General features: G+C 35.4%; 1 protein-coding gene across 1 annotated transcript in view; it reads right to left on the reverse strand.

Moving 5' to 3' along the window:
- LOC109071587 (protein strawberry notch homolog 2-like) overlaps positions 1-16,330 on the reverse strand; it is a 51,782-nt gene extending 35,452 nt beyond the window's left edge. Inside the window, exons 1-3 of the mRNA XM_042748902.1 lie at positions 16,145-16,330; positions 3,861-4,043; positions 2,153-2,232 (exon numbers count right to left, since the gene is read on the reverse strand). Coding sequence (XP_042604836.1) covers positions 2,153-2,232; positions 3,861-3,962 — 182 coding nt within the window. The 5' untranslated portion in view covers positions 3,963-4,043; positions 16,145-16,330. The remainder of the gene's footprint in view (positions 1-2,152; positions 2,233-3,860; positions 4,044-16,144) is intronic.
- Positions 16,331-18,000: the final 1,670 nt, after the last annotated feature.

Below are 18,000 nucleotides of genomic sequence, written 5' to 3' on the forward strand. Positions count from 1 at the left end.
ATTAATAATAATAATAATCATTATTATTTGTATAACTATTGTTGTTCTTGTTAGCATTATTTTTATTTGGTAATATACATTAATTGTTAATTAATAGCAATTACTATTAATAATAATAAACATTGTTGAACATTGTAGTTTTTGTTGTTAGTATTAACACTAATAATAATAATAATAATAATAATAATAATAATAACACAAATTTTGAATTAATATTATCATTATTATTACTATTGTTGTTCTTGTTATTATCATTATTATTATTTAGTAATATAATTATCAATTTATAGCAATTACTATTAATAATAATAAACAACAATGTTAATTATCGTTATTATTGTATTGATAATAGTATTATTATTAATATTAATAGTATTCTGAATTACAAATAATCTTTTTTCCATCTTTTAAGTTAATAATAATAATAATTATTTTGAAAATATGTAGTCAATTATTGTTAGAATAATATAAATAATGTTATTACGAATTATTTTTATTGATTAATATCACTATTAATCGATAGTAATTTATATAATAATAGTAATAATATTAATATAATTATTGATGTATAACAGTAGTAACAATCGTAAACATACTAATTGTATTGTTATTAATTATTTTTTTATTTTCTATAATTATTAGAATAATTGATTATTAGAATAATAAGAATTTTAGTTATAGTTAATAATAATTACTAGTAATATAATTACTTGAACTATATAACATTAAAATGTTATAACATACTATAATAATTTAACAAACAATTATGATAATAAATTTACTTCAATTTAAGAAAAGAAAATATTAACAATCTTGTCTAAATGAACAACATTTGTGAGGTTTGAATCATCTGTTTAGCTATGACTCATGAAAGTGGGAAAACTGGTATCTGGTGTCTTGCTGTGGAAGAATGTAATGCGAAGCATACACTAATAAGCGTGAAGTTGGTATTTTCCTAGTCTGTCTGCATAAGTTGATGCTGAATATATTTTTTAATGAATGTCAAAGCAGCATTAAAGGTTTTCACCATGCCAGCGATGAAATTCTGTGAATGCATCGAGATGTTTTTCCACCAAGGAGTGGGTGGAGGATGTAGCACTGACGCTAGCATCAACCACAAACTGTTATTCTTTCTAAAACCGAGACCCTTATTTCAGCGTTTTCAAACTCATCGACCTTTGTACACATATATCTCATCCACCTCAGTTCCCTGTGCCATATTGCTACAATAAATCACTTCTGTGTGCTATAAATATACAGAGAGGACTTCCCACAGTCTCTGTAAACAAAACACCCGCTTGTTCACATGACCTCTGATGGCACCTGATCACAAGAGGACGTGAAATGATCACGCATAGCATCAAAGTAACAAAATAAGATCGTTTGTCTACACAATGAAAGTCAATGGGGTCCAAAAACAAAATCGTTTGGACCCCATTGACTTTCACTGTATAACTTTTGGGGACCTATCCCTTTAAATGTTTTCCATGCCATCTTTTTAAACAAAAGCAGCTGAGTCAGTCTTTTGCGCAACCGGGTGGCAACAAAGCAGATGTTTATGAAAAATCATTATGGAGTGCCAAGGGCTTCACCAAGTCGACTAAGATTGCAGACCATGTACGTATCATATGTCACGTCAAGTTCAGGGATGTTTTTGCTTGCGTCTTATCGGTTCATGAAGACATGAAGGGACTTGTTGTGACATCTTGTATCGAGGTTGCAAACACAATACGGTCTTTTATCGTCAAATAACTAAGAAAACCACTGCTTTAAATTACAAAAGGGCTTCCCATGTGGAAACGGTTGACATAATACAATGGCAATATGCTTTTCTTAAGGTAAACATCAATTGACATTTAAAAATCTATCAGTTTAATTCCATAAACAGGACACAAATTTGACGCATCAGGGATTGGAGATATAAAAATATGGGCAACTGAAAACGAAAGTTATCTTAGATATATTTTGTCTGAAGATTACGAAGACAAAGGTGTTTTTTTTTTCTTTGGAATGACACGCACGATAACAAACCAAGACAATTAGGAAGGGTCACTTTTGGTTTCATTCTGACTTCTTTTAGGTTTCCTCTAGGTTTGGAAAACACAATGGAAGGTATCAGATATTGTGATTAGACAGAAGTCTGGGTACTTACTGGTTTTCAGATTGCACAGGACAGGGCAAGCTGTAGGTCTGATGGGGGAAGCTCCAAGGGTTGTTGGCAAACACATGGCTCTGAAAGAGAGGAAGTGAAAGGTTTTAGGTAGGGATGTACTGCTATTAAAGTTCTGGCTGATAAGCTAAAAACAGTAAAAAAAAATAAAAAAAATAAAAATTATATATATATGTCTGATAAATGATAAATGGCTGATGAAAGTATGCATTGTATGCAATAAAAATATTATTTATAATAGTTTTGAACATATAATTTGCAAATGAAGGAAACTGACTAGAAAAACGTCAATAAATAAAAATAACACTCACGGAGTAAAAGCAAAACCACTGATATATATAACACACGCGTGTATATATATATTTATGTATATACAGGACTAAATAAAACAATTTTGAAATAAAATGTACTACAAAAAACTAAATCACAAAGTAAAAAGTGTAAACAAGACCAGGGTTTTTCCTGCATTGAAAATTTTTTAGTGGCTGCCAAAAAAATTTTTGTCTCGCCAAAGCCTTTTTTGAGGAGTTAATGTGCTTTATGAGTCATGTAAATGATTGCTGTGCTTTTGATAGTGCTTATGTTAACTGAGGGAGAGAAAGAGCAGAGAGCCCCTCCCCACGCACATTCTCTGTCTTCAAAGTAAACTAAGCACAGTCTTTCCTCTCCCTCCCTCAGACATATTACTAAAAATCAACTTGACATGACGTGATGGTTAAAGGTTGGAAGACCGAATCCTTGTTTCATGTGGTGCATTCAGAGAATTACCGCTGGGTGTGAGGTGTGCTCAAAAAACATGTCACCTTATCCTCTCTGACAAGCGTTCTGCACATGCAGCTGACATAAAACACACAGGGGGATTAGCACACATCGCGTCCATGTGCGCTAAGGTACGATTCGCTAATGTATGATATATATATATTTAGTATATATAGTTATTTTAAAATAAATTTTCTAAAACAACAAATGGCTAAAACTAACAATCACAAAATGAAAAAGAACTAAACTGAGTGGGCACATTGAAAGTAAAATAGGAACTAATACAAAAATAACATTATTAACCATTACAACATTGACTGGAGAGGAGTATAGCCTGCATAAAAATAGTGAGACATTCGTCTATATCTAAAACTTGTGTCTACAGGAAACCCCCTTTCATTTGCACAAGTGCTATTTACACTCGTGATGACATCACTGTACTCTATCACCGCCCAAATATTTACCCTAACACTTCCTTTTTCCACTTTAAACCATCTTATTCTTTGAATTTTACTGAACCATGTCACAGTACGAGACACGATAACAGTATTTTAACAAAACGGCGAGAAAAAGCTGCATGGCTTATCAGGAATTGCGTCTACCAACTGTTAAAATGACTCTGTGACCTCAAAGACGTCATTCCATCACCCACACACACCAAAGACTTGAGGTTTCACCAGATATCAGAGCGAATGACCCGAGTTTTCGAAAAACGAAACCAGTAACGAACACTATGACTTTATGAATTTATACTAAACATGTGTTATATCCCTGTGGTAAGAAATGTGATTCTACACCAAAGGCACTGTGGTTAACAACACAGGCTAGTAACCGAAAGGTTGTAGTTTCAAACGTTTTTGACTGGTGTGACCAAAAACGCTCCACTTTTAGATGCTAAGATGTGATGCTAAATTAAATGAGAGGTAGTTACCACAGGGGGTGCATGGATGAACCCCCCGGCATCCAGTTGAGGTCCGTCCGAATGTGAAAAGATGTGCCCGTCCATGGCAGGCGGAATGGAGAGCGATGGCATCAGACTGCAGTCTTGTTCATGATGGCCGAAGCCCACACTGTGTAAACCTGAGCGACCTGGTCAGTGTCTTCTCACCATGACCTGAGAACACAAACACGAGACACATGGGACGTCCTTAACGGTGGAAAAACAAGTGGGTCAGCGTTATGCTGTCAGTGTTAAAACCTCAAAACACAAAAAGTCATTTGGAGGAACATGAGGGTGAGTAAATGTGACAATTGGAATTTTTAGATGAAATATACAAAAATAATCTGCTCTCCAGACACTCTGAATAGATCTATTATCATCAACTAGAGGAGCATATAGTTTCACACAGAAACCTATGAAGGCTTTCGCTGACTGCGATTGTGGGACGGCTCTTACATGCAAAAGGATAATATTTGAATAGAGTTCCTTGTGAGGATACAAAATTGAGACATTTTGAACCCCAGAGCAGTTTGAATTAAGAGAAAAAACATCTTGGTATCACATGAAGGGACAATGATTGTTACGCAAGGGATATTCTCAGAAGCACAAAACAACTTGTGTTTCTCATTAGGAAGTTGATAATATGCCAGAGAACAGTTAAAAACACCTTTAATATGACATACAACATTCCTGTAGACACAGCTGATAAATAGTTTCACTTTATGGCCAATGACTGATAACAGCCAATATTAATGATTTACTATCAGTCTAAATAAAGATAATATCCTAAAATAAATAAATACATAGTTTCAAGTCTGAAAGGTGTATATTCATTCTGATATGAACTTTAAAGGGGTCATGAACTGAGAACTGAGAACTTCTGACTAACAGTATAAGAGGTCACTGTGCTATAAAAACATCCTGCAAGTTTAAGAACTCAAAACGCATTCTGTCCTGAATGCTGGGTCGAAGACTGACACGGAAGAGAAGAAATTGTTGATGAAAGCCGTTATTTTTGTTTTCTTTGTGCACAAGAAGTATTCTCGTAGCTTCATAGCATTACAGTTGAATCACTGATGTCACATGGACTATTTTAATGATGTCCTTACTACCTTTCGGGGTATGAACGTGGTAGTTATGTTGCTGTCTATGGAGGGTCAGAAAGCTCTCGGATTTCATCAAAAATATCTTAATTTGTGAAGTCAGAAGTTGTGATCAAGCAAAATTCCAGATTCCATGAATTCCTATTGAAGTGGCTGGATTCACCCACAAAAAAAAGTGCCTTATAATGGTAATGGTAATGCACTTTATCTTACGTATTCACTGTATTTTATGTAAAATCATTTTCTATTTTAACTGTTTTAAATTCATTTTAAATAAGTCAATTTTTAAATCATTTTCAAAGTTTTAAAATTGCTTGTTTTTTTAAATTATTTTTCTTCATGATTATTTTACTTTCTTTTATGTAAAGCACTTTGAATTACCATTGTGTACGAAATGTGCTATATAATTAAACTTGCCTTGCCAAACTTGCCTAAATGTGAAAGCAATGACAGAAAGGATAAAGTAATGTTTAATATAATTAATGGTCAATATTAATTTTGCTATCTTTAATATTTCAGCTGAAAAGAAAAGTTAGAAAAAAGTCTAGGATTATAAATACAATTTGTTCTTCTCTGCAATAACGTGCACAGAAAAAAAACAGGGACTTGAAGTAAACAAGATTATTTTAATTTCACATCTTAAAAAAAACACTTAACAACCTCTGAGGTTACATCCATATTTCTTATGCCGTCGAATGCCTGAGCAGTCAATGCATCCCAGAAAGAGGAGGTGTCCATCTCGCTAACCCCCTGCCACAAAGGACAATCAATACTGATTACTATTGAGTTCCCAAATGTCCTCTTCCTGTAAAGCACCATTATCTTTACTGGAAGACGGAGAAAAAAAGATGAGAAAGCACCATGGATAGAGATTTTCACAGGAATGAAGCACACACTGGTTTTATTCTACATAACATCCAGATTTCACATAAAACCCATAAAAAACAAAACAAATGAAAGAACTACTAAAGGTATTAAAACGGGGAAGTTGTATTGAAACGAGAAGGAAGCACCAAAGGTACCTGACAGACCATTTCTTCAAATAACCTTTCTAAAAATAGGTTCGAAAAAAACGTCAACATTAACAGAGAAGAACTGCTACCTTGCGACTAGTGGCATCGCAAACCTGATGTGTTGCATCTAAACGCATCGTATTTCATTAAATTGATTTGTTATTTAGGAGGAAACTTAACATAGGGTGAAAAAAGTCATGAGTGGTGGAGACAAGAAGGGGCAATTCCTTCAGGTTGACCTACAAAACCATCTAAACGCATCATATTTCAATAAATGGATTTGGTATTTAGGAGGAAACACTAAAAACAGGACACAGATGTCATCAGTTGTGGAGACAAGAAGGGGGAATTCATTTAAGAAGGTAGAAAATCCTTCGGTTTGGCTTTCGAAACCATCTAAACCATTTAAATCGTATTATATTTCAATAAATGGATTTGTTAATATAACGAAAAAGTAGAGACAAGGAGGAGGAAAAAAGTTAAACGTTTTTTAATTAATTTGTTATTTATGAGGAAACACTAAAAATGGGATGAAAAAGTCAGTATTGGTGAAGACTAGAAGGGGGAGTTCTTTCAAGAACAAAAAAAAAATTTCACCTCCAAAACCATCTAAATGAGTCATTTTTCAATAAATGGATTCGTTATTAGGACTAAATACAAAAAATAAGATGAAACAGGGCTCCAGACTGCGACCATTTTTTCTGCTGGTGCGACAAGTTTTTGTGAACGGTCGCACTGGCGCGACCACCACGTTGCCCAACACATAAGCTCTGTTACATTTGTGAAACATCAAAAGGCAAATCAAACGAAAACTAAACTAAACTGTGCTATGTTTCAGCTGCGTAGCGCAAACCGTTTATTAGCTCGGACCGCGACGCATATGAACTTGTCCGAGCTCAGAACAGCTTTACTCGGGAGCCAAAGTTGATTTCGCGACACTATTACTGTCACAGATGCAACAGTGCTGCGAGATACAGTGAGAAGGGTTTGAATTCGCCACACAATGATAAGGTTTGAATTAGGGCTGTGCAATTAATCGAAATCATCATAACATCACGATTTGAGCATGCGCGATTTCTAAATCGCTTTATAGTACGGTTTTTCGCGGCCCCGACCTTCCGCAGTATGCTATACAATCCAATCAGAATGCAGCGCACCTGAATGGACCGCAAGAAGAACACAGCAGACTGGGCATATGCCTACGTAAAGCCAGGTTCACACACTCCGTCTGTGGTGCATTTTTTTTCCGAGTCCATGTTAACGGATCAGAGCATTCACACTGCACACGGTAATAGATGCGAAAGATGTGAACAGAAAAGATTTTGGAAATATGTTTCAAATTCATACTGAATGCATTTATGACTGTAAAGCATGTCTGTGTATGTCAAAATCGTGATTAAAATTGAAATCGCAAAATTGATCAAAGAAATCGCAATAGGTTTTTTTGTCCGTATTGCACAGCCCTAGTTTGAATTCTCTGTTATAATCAGTGCTGACATATGTCAGGAAACCAGAAGCAGTAACGCTAACTGTTATGGTGTCGTGGTATAAATAGTCAAATGTGTCAAATCTGTATAAACAATTAACAAAAGAAAAATAAACAAGAGACGAACATGTAATATTATTAGTAACTGCACTTATTAATGCAAAACAACAGTAATTCTATGATTAAATTATCTATATTTTAATACTTCCGCACACCACCCCCAGCGCTACCAAATCTGCTCCTGGCGCCACCATCCGTAGAATTTAGTGGCGCTGGTGCCACTGCTCTAAAATGTTAGTTTGGGGCCCTGCGAAAAGTCATTAGTGGGGAAGACAAGGAGGGGGAATTCCTTAAAGAGGGAAGAAAGTTCTTAAATTTGGCCTCCAAAACCATCTAAACACCTTGTATTTCACTAAATGAATTTGTTATTTAGCAGTAAACACTAAAAATAGGGTGAAAAAAAGTCAAGAGTAGTGAAGTCGAGAAGGGGGAACTCCTTCAAGAACAAAAAAAAGCTTTAGTTTGGTCTCCAAAACCCATCTAAACGTGTCAAATTTCAATAAATGGATTCGTTATTTAGGACTTAACACGAGAAACAAGACGAAAAGTCATTAGTGGAGAAAACAAGGAGGGGGAATTCCATCTAAAAGTTTTACAATTTGCCTCTCCAAAACCATCTAAACACCTTGTATTTGAATAAACTGATTTGTTATTTAGCAGTAAACACTAAAAATAGGATGGATGAAGTCATCACTGGTGGAGACGAGAAGGGGGAATTCCTTCAAGCAAGAAGAAAACCAACCTAGCTAAATAAACTACAGTTCAGGACAAAAAACTGTGCAATATACATGGGTATTTTTTTATCTCTTTATATTTTTTTGTATGTTTTTTTCTACCTCAAGGATTTGCTCCTTATTCAATTTGATTTGATTCAAAAGTGCCTGTCTGATAATCAAATAGGAGGCTTGCAGATGGTGTGAATTATGAAAGCTTAGGAGCTTATTTCGTGACTGTTGCATGCGGTGCGTGACCTGATGGATGCCTCACACGGTTCCTCTAATCTTCTCTGATCTCTCACATGCCACTAGAGGCTAATGAGATGTCTTTCAAGGAGTGGGAAGAAAAGGAAGCATGCATGATGTGAGGGGAAAAAAGTCCTCAGGCTTGTGGCATGGTATGGATCACCATCAGGGGTTTCCCATGTTTTCTCAAGAGTGAGTTAAGGACACGGCTCACATTCTGCTGTGTCACGATGAGCACATGGAAGACATCCAGAAATGTGTGTTGCTGATAATCTGCTCTGCCGCTAAACCCTTCTGAGCTGTCATGAGGGAAAAACCCTGATGTTCTTCTTGGATCAACGTGCACCTCTTATACCCTGATGAGCGAAAATATCTGGAAGGAAGGAGCTTGCTCTGTAAGAGTTCAACTTGTTTTTGTCAACTAGCTTCTGTTTGCTTTATGTGGTCTGATGCCAAACCTGAGTTGTATTGTTTTGTCCTTGTTTGCTTTTCATCATTGGGTAAAGGTCTTGTTAGGAAGAGCCAAACGAGTGTGAGCTATCTGGCCGCAGAGAAGGACTTCAACGGGTTTCACATGACTAGCTGGGAAAGCCGAGCTTGCCAACTCAGGGCAGACGATCCCAGGAGATAGAGGAAAATCCTGCTGACACTTGTTTGGAAACAGTTGAAGCTAATGCAATTAGAGAAACAAATTAAGCATGCTAAGTGCGGCCAAACGTGTTTGCAATGGCAAAGCCAGACACATTGATTGAGAGACTAAATATTCAAGAGAGGGAAAAGTTACTCTGGGTGCTGTCACATTCAAATGCCACAAGATTAATAGGGCAATTATAAAAAAAAAAAAAAAAAAAAAAAAAAAAAAAGAAGATTTATGTATATATATTTTAAGAATCTTTCTGTTTTATTTAGTTAAGCTCCTCTTGTCTAGGGTATTCCTATATTCAAAATTATGGCCAGTACTGATAAGCCAATATTAATTTATCAGTCATGGCCGATAACCAAATATTATAATCCTTTTATAAATATTCAAATAAATATAGAATTTTGTCTAAAAATGTAAAAAAACACAAAAAAACTAAACTTGAATGTTTTAAGTTTAGTAAATTTAGGCATCACAATCACAACATCATAAATGGACAAATGGACCAAAATCCATATTTAATTTTTAATATTACATTTTGCAGTGGTATTAAATGATTAGAGCTTAAGCAAAATTGTGAAACAAGCAATACATTTATAAATTAATGATTAAAATAAATAAACATTAAAAAGAAAAACGATTGCACTGATATATACAACCATTACATATTTGGAGATAGTAAGATTTATTTTTTAAAGAAATATTTTTTAATATTTTTATTCAGGAAGGATGTATTAAATTGATTATTAAATTAGATTTTTCTATTTAAAATAAAGGCTTTTTTATTCCTTTTTATTCATATAATTACCCTGAAAAAGAGAGTAAGTATTGGCAACTGTTTTCAACATTGAATATAATAATATTTCTTGAGCAGCAAATCAGTATATTAGAGTGATTTCTGAAGGATCATGTGACACTGAAGACTGGAGTAATGATGCTGAAAATTCAGCTTTGCATCACAGGAATAAATGACATTTTAAAATATATTAAAATAAAATCAGTTATTTTAAATCATGATAATATTTCACAATGTTATTGTTTTTACTGTATTTTTGATCAAATACATGTAGCCTTGGTGAGCAAAAGAGACTTCTTTCAGTAAAATTAAAAATACAGTAAAATACAGGAATCAACATAGAAATGTGTTACATTAAGTATTTTATCACTGAACATTTAATTCTGCTGAAGCAGTCAACTGAGACAGTTAGAAGAGAGATTCAAAGTGAAACTGATCAAACCACTGAGGAACGGCTAGTACGTTACAGATTGTTCCGGATTTCTGTGAATCATCTAAACAGCTGGAGGCAAATGGTAACCATGACAGAAATAATAGTCAAAATGACTAATTCAATTGAAAAATACACCACTTTGGCTGTATTTCTATCATTCAGCCCAGCCTGTCTCATTGTATGATCACGATTACTGGCAATATTGTCTATCTGGGTGGGACATTTACTATTATAAAGCATCAGCAGAATGAATTTGTGAGTCATAACGGGCTTTCATTTCATTGAAGAAGAGAGCCATCTCAGAGGTTTACCGATCTCATTCAGAACCTGCGATCAATGGAGGCTATTCAAAGCGAGAGCACTGCGTTAAAAGGGATCCGTGTAGCTGGTGGCTTTATGAAGTCTTTTTCCAGCATGTCAGCAACATTAAATCAAGGATGTGGTGTTGAAAATGAGAGCAAATGCATGGAGCAACGGTCTTGTAATAGGCTAAATGTTTCAATACCAAGAAGTTCCCATTAATGTTTTGTTTAAAAGTTGTTAAAATGAAGGTTTCTGAGAAAAATAAATAAATAAATAAATTACTGGATTTGTCAAATTGTTATGTTTATGCACCTATAAAAGGTCATGAAAATTCAGGCCACAAAACTCAAGTTAGTTAATTTATGATTTACAAAATTGAATTAATGAACATGAATGTAATCAACATTCCTGTTTTGGAAGATGTCTGCATATCCAAGAAAAAAATGCAATATTACAAAAAAAAATTGCAACACACACATAACGAGAATCTTTACAGGTTACCTTCCCTCAAATCTAAAACATGCACACACTACAAGATTTCAAAATCATGCCGCATCACACACTACAAGATATTATTACCCCAGCGCTTCTCTTTCTCCTTACGTTTGTGATACATTCTCGACACATTATTCAGACAGTCATGTTACTACAAAATATCAAGTAGCAGTTTCCTGTCTCCACTATCCAGCAGAGCCGTACAGCTGCTGTTATGGTTGCACATTGGCTATTGTGAAAGTACTGACCTAATCATATAGCCGTCATCATCCCGATTTAAATCTTAAATATCAAACATGTCTGATATTAATCAGGGCTGCCTCAAAATGACATATTTATTTATATGGATCATGTATACAGATTACATAGTTAAAGGGGTCATCGGATGCCCATTTTCCACAAGTTGATTTGATTCTTTAGGGTCTTAATGAAGGGTCGGTAACATAGTTTGGTTAAAATTTCTCAATGGTAGTGTAAAAAACACCTTTTTTTACCCTGTCAAAAACCGCTCTATTCAGAGCAAGCCGTTTTGTAGCATTTTCCTTTAAATGTTAATGAGCTCTGCTGACTCTGCCCCTCTCTTCCAAGCCACAGCTTTCAGAGGGACTGTTTACTTTAGTCGCATTCATCGTGTAACTTGCCAATTAGCAAATTTTTAGGAAAAGCGATTTGCAAAGACCCATTAAAAACCTTACTCACTTCTTCTGTAGGTGAGGTTGGATCACGAATGATTTGCGTGAACATAGACATATTTATGTAGATCGAGGGTGCATTCCCTTCAGAAACAAACATAATCCACTGCATCTTCAGCAGCTCAGATGTCAGGAGTAAATAACAACTGCTATGTTCATCATTACATCCAACAACAGAACACCTCAATCAGAGTCATTCTTGTCTACATCTGCTCTGGTGGTAAATCAGTGGTGGACTGATGACAGCTCACTCAGGACGGGTTTAAGCTAAGACGCCAGTCCAGTCTGTGCTGAAACTATCGTGGGAGGGGGCCTGTATGTGTGAGGTCACAATGACAGACATCTGAGATCGGCTCCATTTGAGAAAGGGGTAACAATTTTAGTAGATAAAAAACAAACAAAAACCCTGGGTGGATTTTTAACATTATAGGGTGGTTGTGTACACACACTGCCAACACACATTTCAGTTCAAACAACTTGTAAAAGTGCATGTAGCATCATATGACTCCTTAAATAGTTATAACAAGCAGGCATGAAAACCTAAACAAGGTTCAAAACATTCAGAAACTGATCTGCATTTGGATATGCCTAAAAAAACCTACAGGGACATGAGTGCATGCTGCTTTTTTCCCTCTTACTGGACCGTCTGCTGTCTTACTGTCAGTTGCCGCCCTCTACCAGCACAACACTGACCCAGATGCACAGCGTGACGCCTTCACGATTCCATCCAAACCCGAGCAACTCCAGCCTTCATTTCGTCCCGGGGTCACGAAACCGACACTGAACCACACTGCTGCTGATTCGACTAAATGACAGAGCGAAGGCCACATCCAGCAACACAAGCCACACGCACGTTCCTGGGGTGCCGTCAAAACCGAGGACAGACGTACTTTGCATCCAAAGGAAAAAGCATTACATAATATTACACAGACAGTCCCAGGGAAACCTATAAAGGGCAGAAATTCAGGGACATATACCTAAAAATACCCCTGACTTCATCCTGGAGGTTTTTGCTCAAGAAAAACGTGTAATTGCATTGGTGAGGTGATTTGATACAGGAAAACAAAGGCTTTTTCATAGAGAAACTGATCGAGTGGCCAGTTATGGGAAAACTGGGGGAGGAAAAACCACCATGAGATCTTCCTGACCTCAAAACCACTCAACATCTCTCAATAAAAAAAGCTTTTCACTTCGCATTTACTCCTGTTTCCGTCTTTGTATTTCCACATCAGACGGGTTTCCCAGATCACCTGTGTTCCTTCGGACCCAAGATGTGCAAATGATGCCTTGAAATCCCATTTACTTCCAGGACAGGCGTTGCAGGAACTACATGGCTTGCTAATCAGATAGTTACGACTGACGGCAGAGAAAACGTCACAGCTATGGTGTACGTGCTCTGTATATCACTATCAGAGTTAAACATTCCTTGAATGCACATTCCTTGTGCTCAATTAGCACTTAGTAGAGGAACAGCCATTAGTGCTACAATTGTGTTCTACAGAAGGAGTTTACAAACCAGGAGGCCACAGAGAAGTATAGAGAGAAATAGTGTAAAAACACATTGTAAAAATATTTAAAAAATATATCTAAAATCAAATAAGAATCACGTAAATAAATTATTACGAATAATACAAAATTATATAAAAAAAACTAAGTTAAATGAATTATAAAACAAAGAAAAATAAATACAAAATAAAATAATAAATAAATGATAAAACTAAATAATAATAAAGTAAAATACTTTTAGATGTACACTGACTCAAAACTACAACTCGTAAAACTTCTTTGTGGTGAGCTTAAGACACATTCTGTCAGCCTAAGCATCACAGTCAAGTTACTGCCACCAATATTATACTCAAATAAAGGCTTGTGAAATAAACATTACTCAGTGTTTATGTAACCTGCTGGACTTGAACCAGCACCAATCACGCTGGCCCCCATGGCACTTCTTCCCGGCACTAATTCACACTTAATACATGAACCATTACCTAAATTCCAGAAACTGAACACTTGCATCAGTAAGGCAGTAATATATACAAATCAAAACACTGCTACAGCAGCAGTATTATTCCTCACTGAAACACATGAATGAGATTCGACGAGAACATGAGAAAACACTCCAAATGGAAGCAGGAAGGGTCCTCAGCCCATCCCTCAGTCCGCTATCTTGAGTTAAATCACTGCTAGAGAGCTTTGTACCCTCCCTGTACTACACAACAGAGCTTTGTGCACCAAAATACAAACTGGCTGTTTGAATTACACACACAGCTTTGAGCCAAAACTAACAAAGAAACAGCTAATAAATAACCAGGATCATGATCTAAAGTGCAATAAACCGTCACATTTTAATGGACTATTTGTTCATTTCATTTATTATAACTATATAATAATTCTTTATATTAATTACATGTAATATCTAAATTACATATCACTATTTTCAGTTACTAAACTTTTTTTGTCTTCATTTTTACAAGATTACAGTTTAAATGTAGATTGCACTGTCAAGAAGACAGCAACAAGGTTATAAAAAAAATAAACATTTGATTTATTGGGAAACAATTCAATAACAGTCATGCTAGATGACACATCTTCCTTTAAAAAATTCAGTTTCATATGATAATCATCTAATCTTGCAGCAATAATTTAGGTAAAAAAACAAACAAGCAATAAAAACAGAAGTAACGAAGATGAAATATGTCAACAATTCGGTCCACATTAATAGAAAAATTATTATTATTATTTTTAAATTGGGTATTTATTATTATTTTTTTATTCCACTGTAGTTTGGAAAAGCAATAAATCAATGTCAATAAACCACAGGAAAAAATATTTCCATTTAATATATTATAATTATATTTTTATTATATATGCATTAAAATTACAAAAACATCTGTGAGTATAAAAATTAGTTCAATTATGTTTTATTATTATTATTTGCATACTTAAGCTGACACATGTGTTAAATTGGCACTTAAATAACGTCATATTGCAATAATAATAATAATAATAATAATTCTATATAATCCTAAAAAGGCTTCAGTTTCTTACGCTATTGGTGCAGTATGTACCAGATACGTTTGGACATGTTTCAAGAAACTTTTACATATTAAATTCTGTCTTTCCGAAACAAAACATGGCCATAATTGCTTTTGTTTCCCTCCCCATGTAACTGTCTAGACCAAGTGATGTCAGCTTGCGTCATCCGTTGGAGAACAAGAGGCTTCTAATTGAGCTTCTCCACACTCTGCTGGCAAAGAAAGAAGAGGGAAGTTTGCGTGACTTTTGCAGTTACACAATCAGCTGGGACCATCACTGTCATATCTGACCAACACGGGCCGATATCACCAGAATAAACAAAGACACAAACACTACCCTACTGACTTCTCTAAAGGGTTTAACAAAGAACGGATGACAGGGACTGGGCTGTGATGCTCCCTTCATGGCTTTCCATGGAAGGGTTAGTTTGCATCACAGCATTCCCCGGAAACATAATTCCCAGAAATGACTGTCCGTTCAGAGAGGTGAAAGAATTACAGTCAAATCTATGGCATGATTATGACACACAACATGCCATTGATTTATTAGTGAACTGAGAGAAATCACTTGGTAACCAAACTAAACAACAACAGGTTGCTGTGTTTTACAGTACAACATGAGTTCAGACAAGCCCAGCTCTAGCCTGAGGGGTTTACACGCTTGGTTTCAATATCACTCACCCCTTATTAATAAACCTATTTCATCACCTAAATTAGAAATGTCACATTTATCACGTTTATGTGGCGCACTAGAGAAGCAATAAATGTCAACCTTAAGGAACGACAGACTTAAAAACAGAAAGTTCAATTCCGCTAATAGAAACGTAACCGTTGAGAGCCTTTATAAGCAGTCAACGTAATAAACAAGTAGTTATTTTAGTATTTCACTCTTCTGAAACCTGTTTATTAGCGGTATTTAACAAACTAGTCATGTTTTACTACGCGACACAACTAACGTTATGTTAAAATCATATTTGCCTCAAAACTTTTTTCGACCCCCACTGACTCTTTATAACAGCACTTCCGACATTAAAACTAACTATCTATTCGAACTAATATCTTTATAAATCCACTAAAACACAAAACAGCACAATTAAAGACACTAACCGTTAAATAATTTGAAGTTTTCGTAACTGACAATCTAACTGAAAATACGCTACGCAGCTAACGTTCAGGTTACAGTGCGCACGCGCCGGAGTTACAAACCGGTACACAAACAACTCTCAAAACTCTTTGACAAGAACAGGACTTGCTTACTTGAATAAAAGCGGCTCTTGAATATATTTCCCAAGTCTTTTCCCTCGTTTGTCGCCTCGGGAGTGGTGAAATAGAAAATAGCCCTGGTTTTCCTCAGCTCGTCGCACTTGAAGCCATGTTGAACTGAAAGCCGATACTTCCGCGGCTGCCTTCACGTCTGACTGGACGCGAATCAACCTAGACTACTGTACGCGACGCGTCTGGACTCCTACGTCACCAGCCCGTGACCAATCAGAAGGCAAGGCCCTCGTCGCCGCGTGATGTGATTCGTGGAGAACTTTCCAGTGGCGCGTTTGCGTCGCGTCTCTCGCTCGCGGATGCGTGAGGCTATATTATTACCAAATGACAAATAAAATAATCGTGTTTTTGTAGTCAGAATGTCTTGAGGAAATATTATATATAACTTTATGATGTAAACATCACGATCAAATATGTTTGAGAGTGTTTTAGACTGTTTTAGGTATTAACTGATAGTTTCTTAGTTTGTTGCGCGCCCTTGTGGATACAGAGCTAAATAGCCTGATCTGCATTTTTGTCTCGCAGGGCCAAAATTCTATTCTATTCTATTCTAAAAAATTAAAATTGGTAGAGCAGTAGTGTCTTATTTGTCAAGCAAACCAACCATACAGACCAAAATATGTTATTTTATGAATGACTGAATGAATAAATAGGTAAATAAATAAATAAATTAGTTTTGTTCGGTTATTGTGTAACAATAATGCAGCCCTCACTGGTCAGTTGTAAGCTGAGCCAAGAGCTTTTTGAACAGATTGTCCTGGTAAACCCTTACGAAAATTAACCATGGTTTTATTGTAGTAAAAGTGTAGTAACCAAGGTTTTTTGGCGTATTGATTACCATTTGTATAACCACAGTTTTACTACAAATACCATAAACTATGGTTAGTGTAGCAAAACCATTCATTTGTGGTTACCATGGTTTAACTATAGTAACCATTTTTTTTGGTTTAAGTTGTAGTAAAAAAAAAAAAACATATATCAATATATATATATATATATATATATATATATATATATATATATATATATATATATATATATATATATATATATATATATATATAGATATATAAAATATGCGTAGTTTATACATTTTTAATTCGTGGTTAATTTTCGTAGTTAAGGCTATTTGCCTACAACACAGTGGAAATGGAAATAACAATATCAGGTTCTCTAATCTTACTCTAATAACTCAGATCCTCTAGTAGATTAAAAGAAAGTCAGACTAGGCTCAGTAGTCAAAGACATCATTCTAGTGCATATAAGAGAAACAATGGAACGCAAAAGCACTTTTATTTGGATGGTATTTGTGTAGCCTGCTGTTGAACAGTACCTGTCTCGACCGGTAGGTGGCGCTGCCTGCAAGCAGGTTTTAACAAACCGTCAACGATGCGAAAACTTCTATACTTAATAACTGTACACAGTTGTGTGACAGAGTTTTAAAAAGGATGACTTAATGTAAAGCTGCTGGACACTTACATTTATTAATTCTACTTAACACAGACGTGAATGACCCAAAGGATGTCACGTGATCACTTTCATACCTCACAATCGTGTTTTATTTCTCTCTCAATTAGCCTACTCATAACGTGATACAATCAGACTTCCTTTTCTTACGCACAAAGAAAACTATGTTGTGCGTAATGCTGATTAAATGTAGGCTACTGTAACTGAAGAAATGTTGTGTTTGATCGCCCCTGGCCTCATTTAGGCTGCACAAACAAATCAGAAAAGGAAGTAGCATTTGAAATTTACTCTAAATCCTGACATTCTGGTAGTGCAAGGGAGAAAGTACAGCTTTAAATTCTTCATTTCTTTCATAAAAAACTCAAATTAAG

This window comes from Cyprinus carpio, chromosome B22 (genome assembly GCF_018340385.1).
Source record: "Cyprinus carpio isolate SPL01 chromosome B22, ASM1834038v1, whole genome shotgun sequence".
Lineage (NCBI taxonomy): Eukaryota > Metazoa > Chordata > Actinopteri > Cypriniformes > Cyprinidae > Cyprinus > Cyprinus carpio.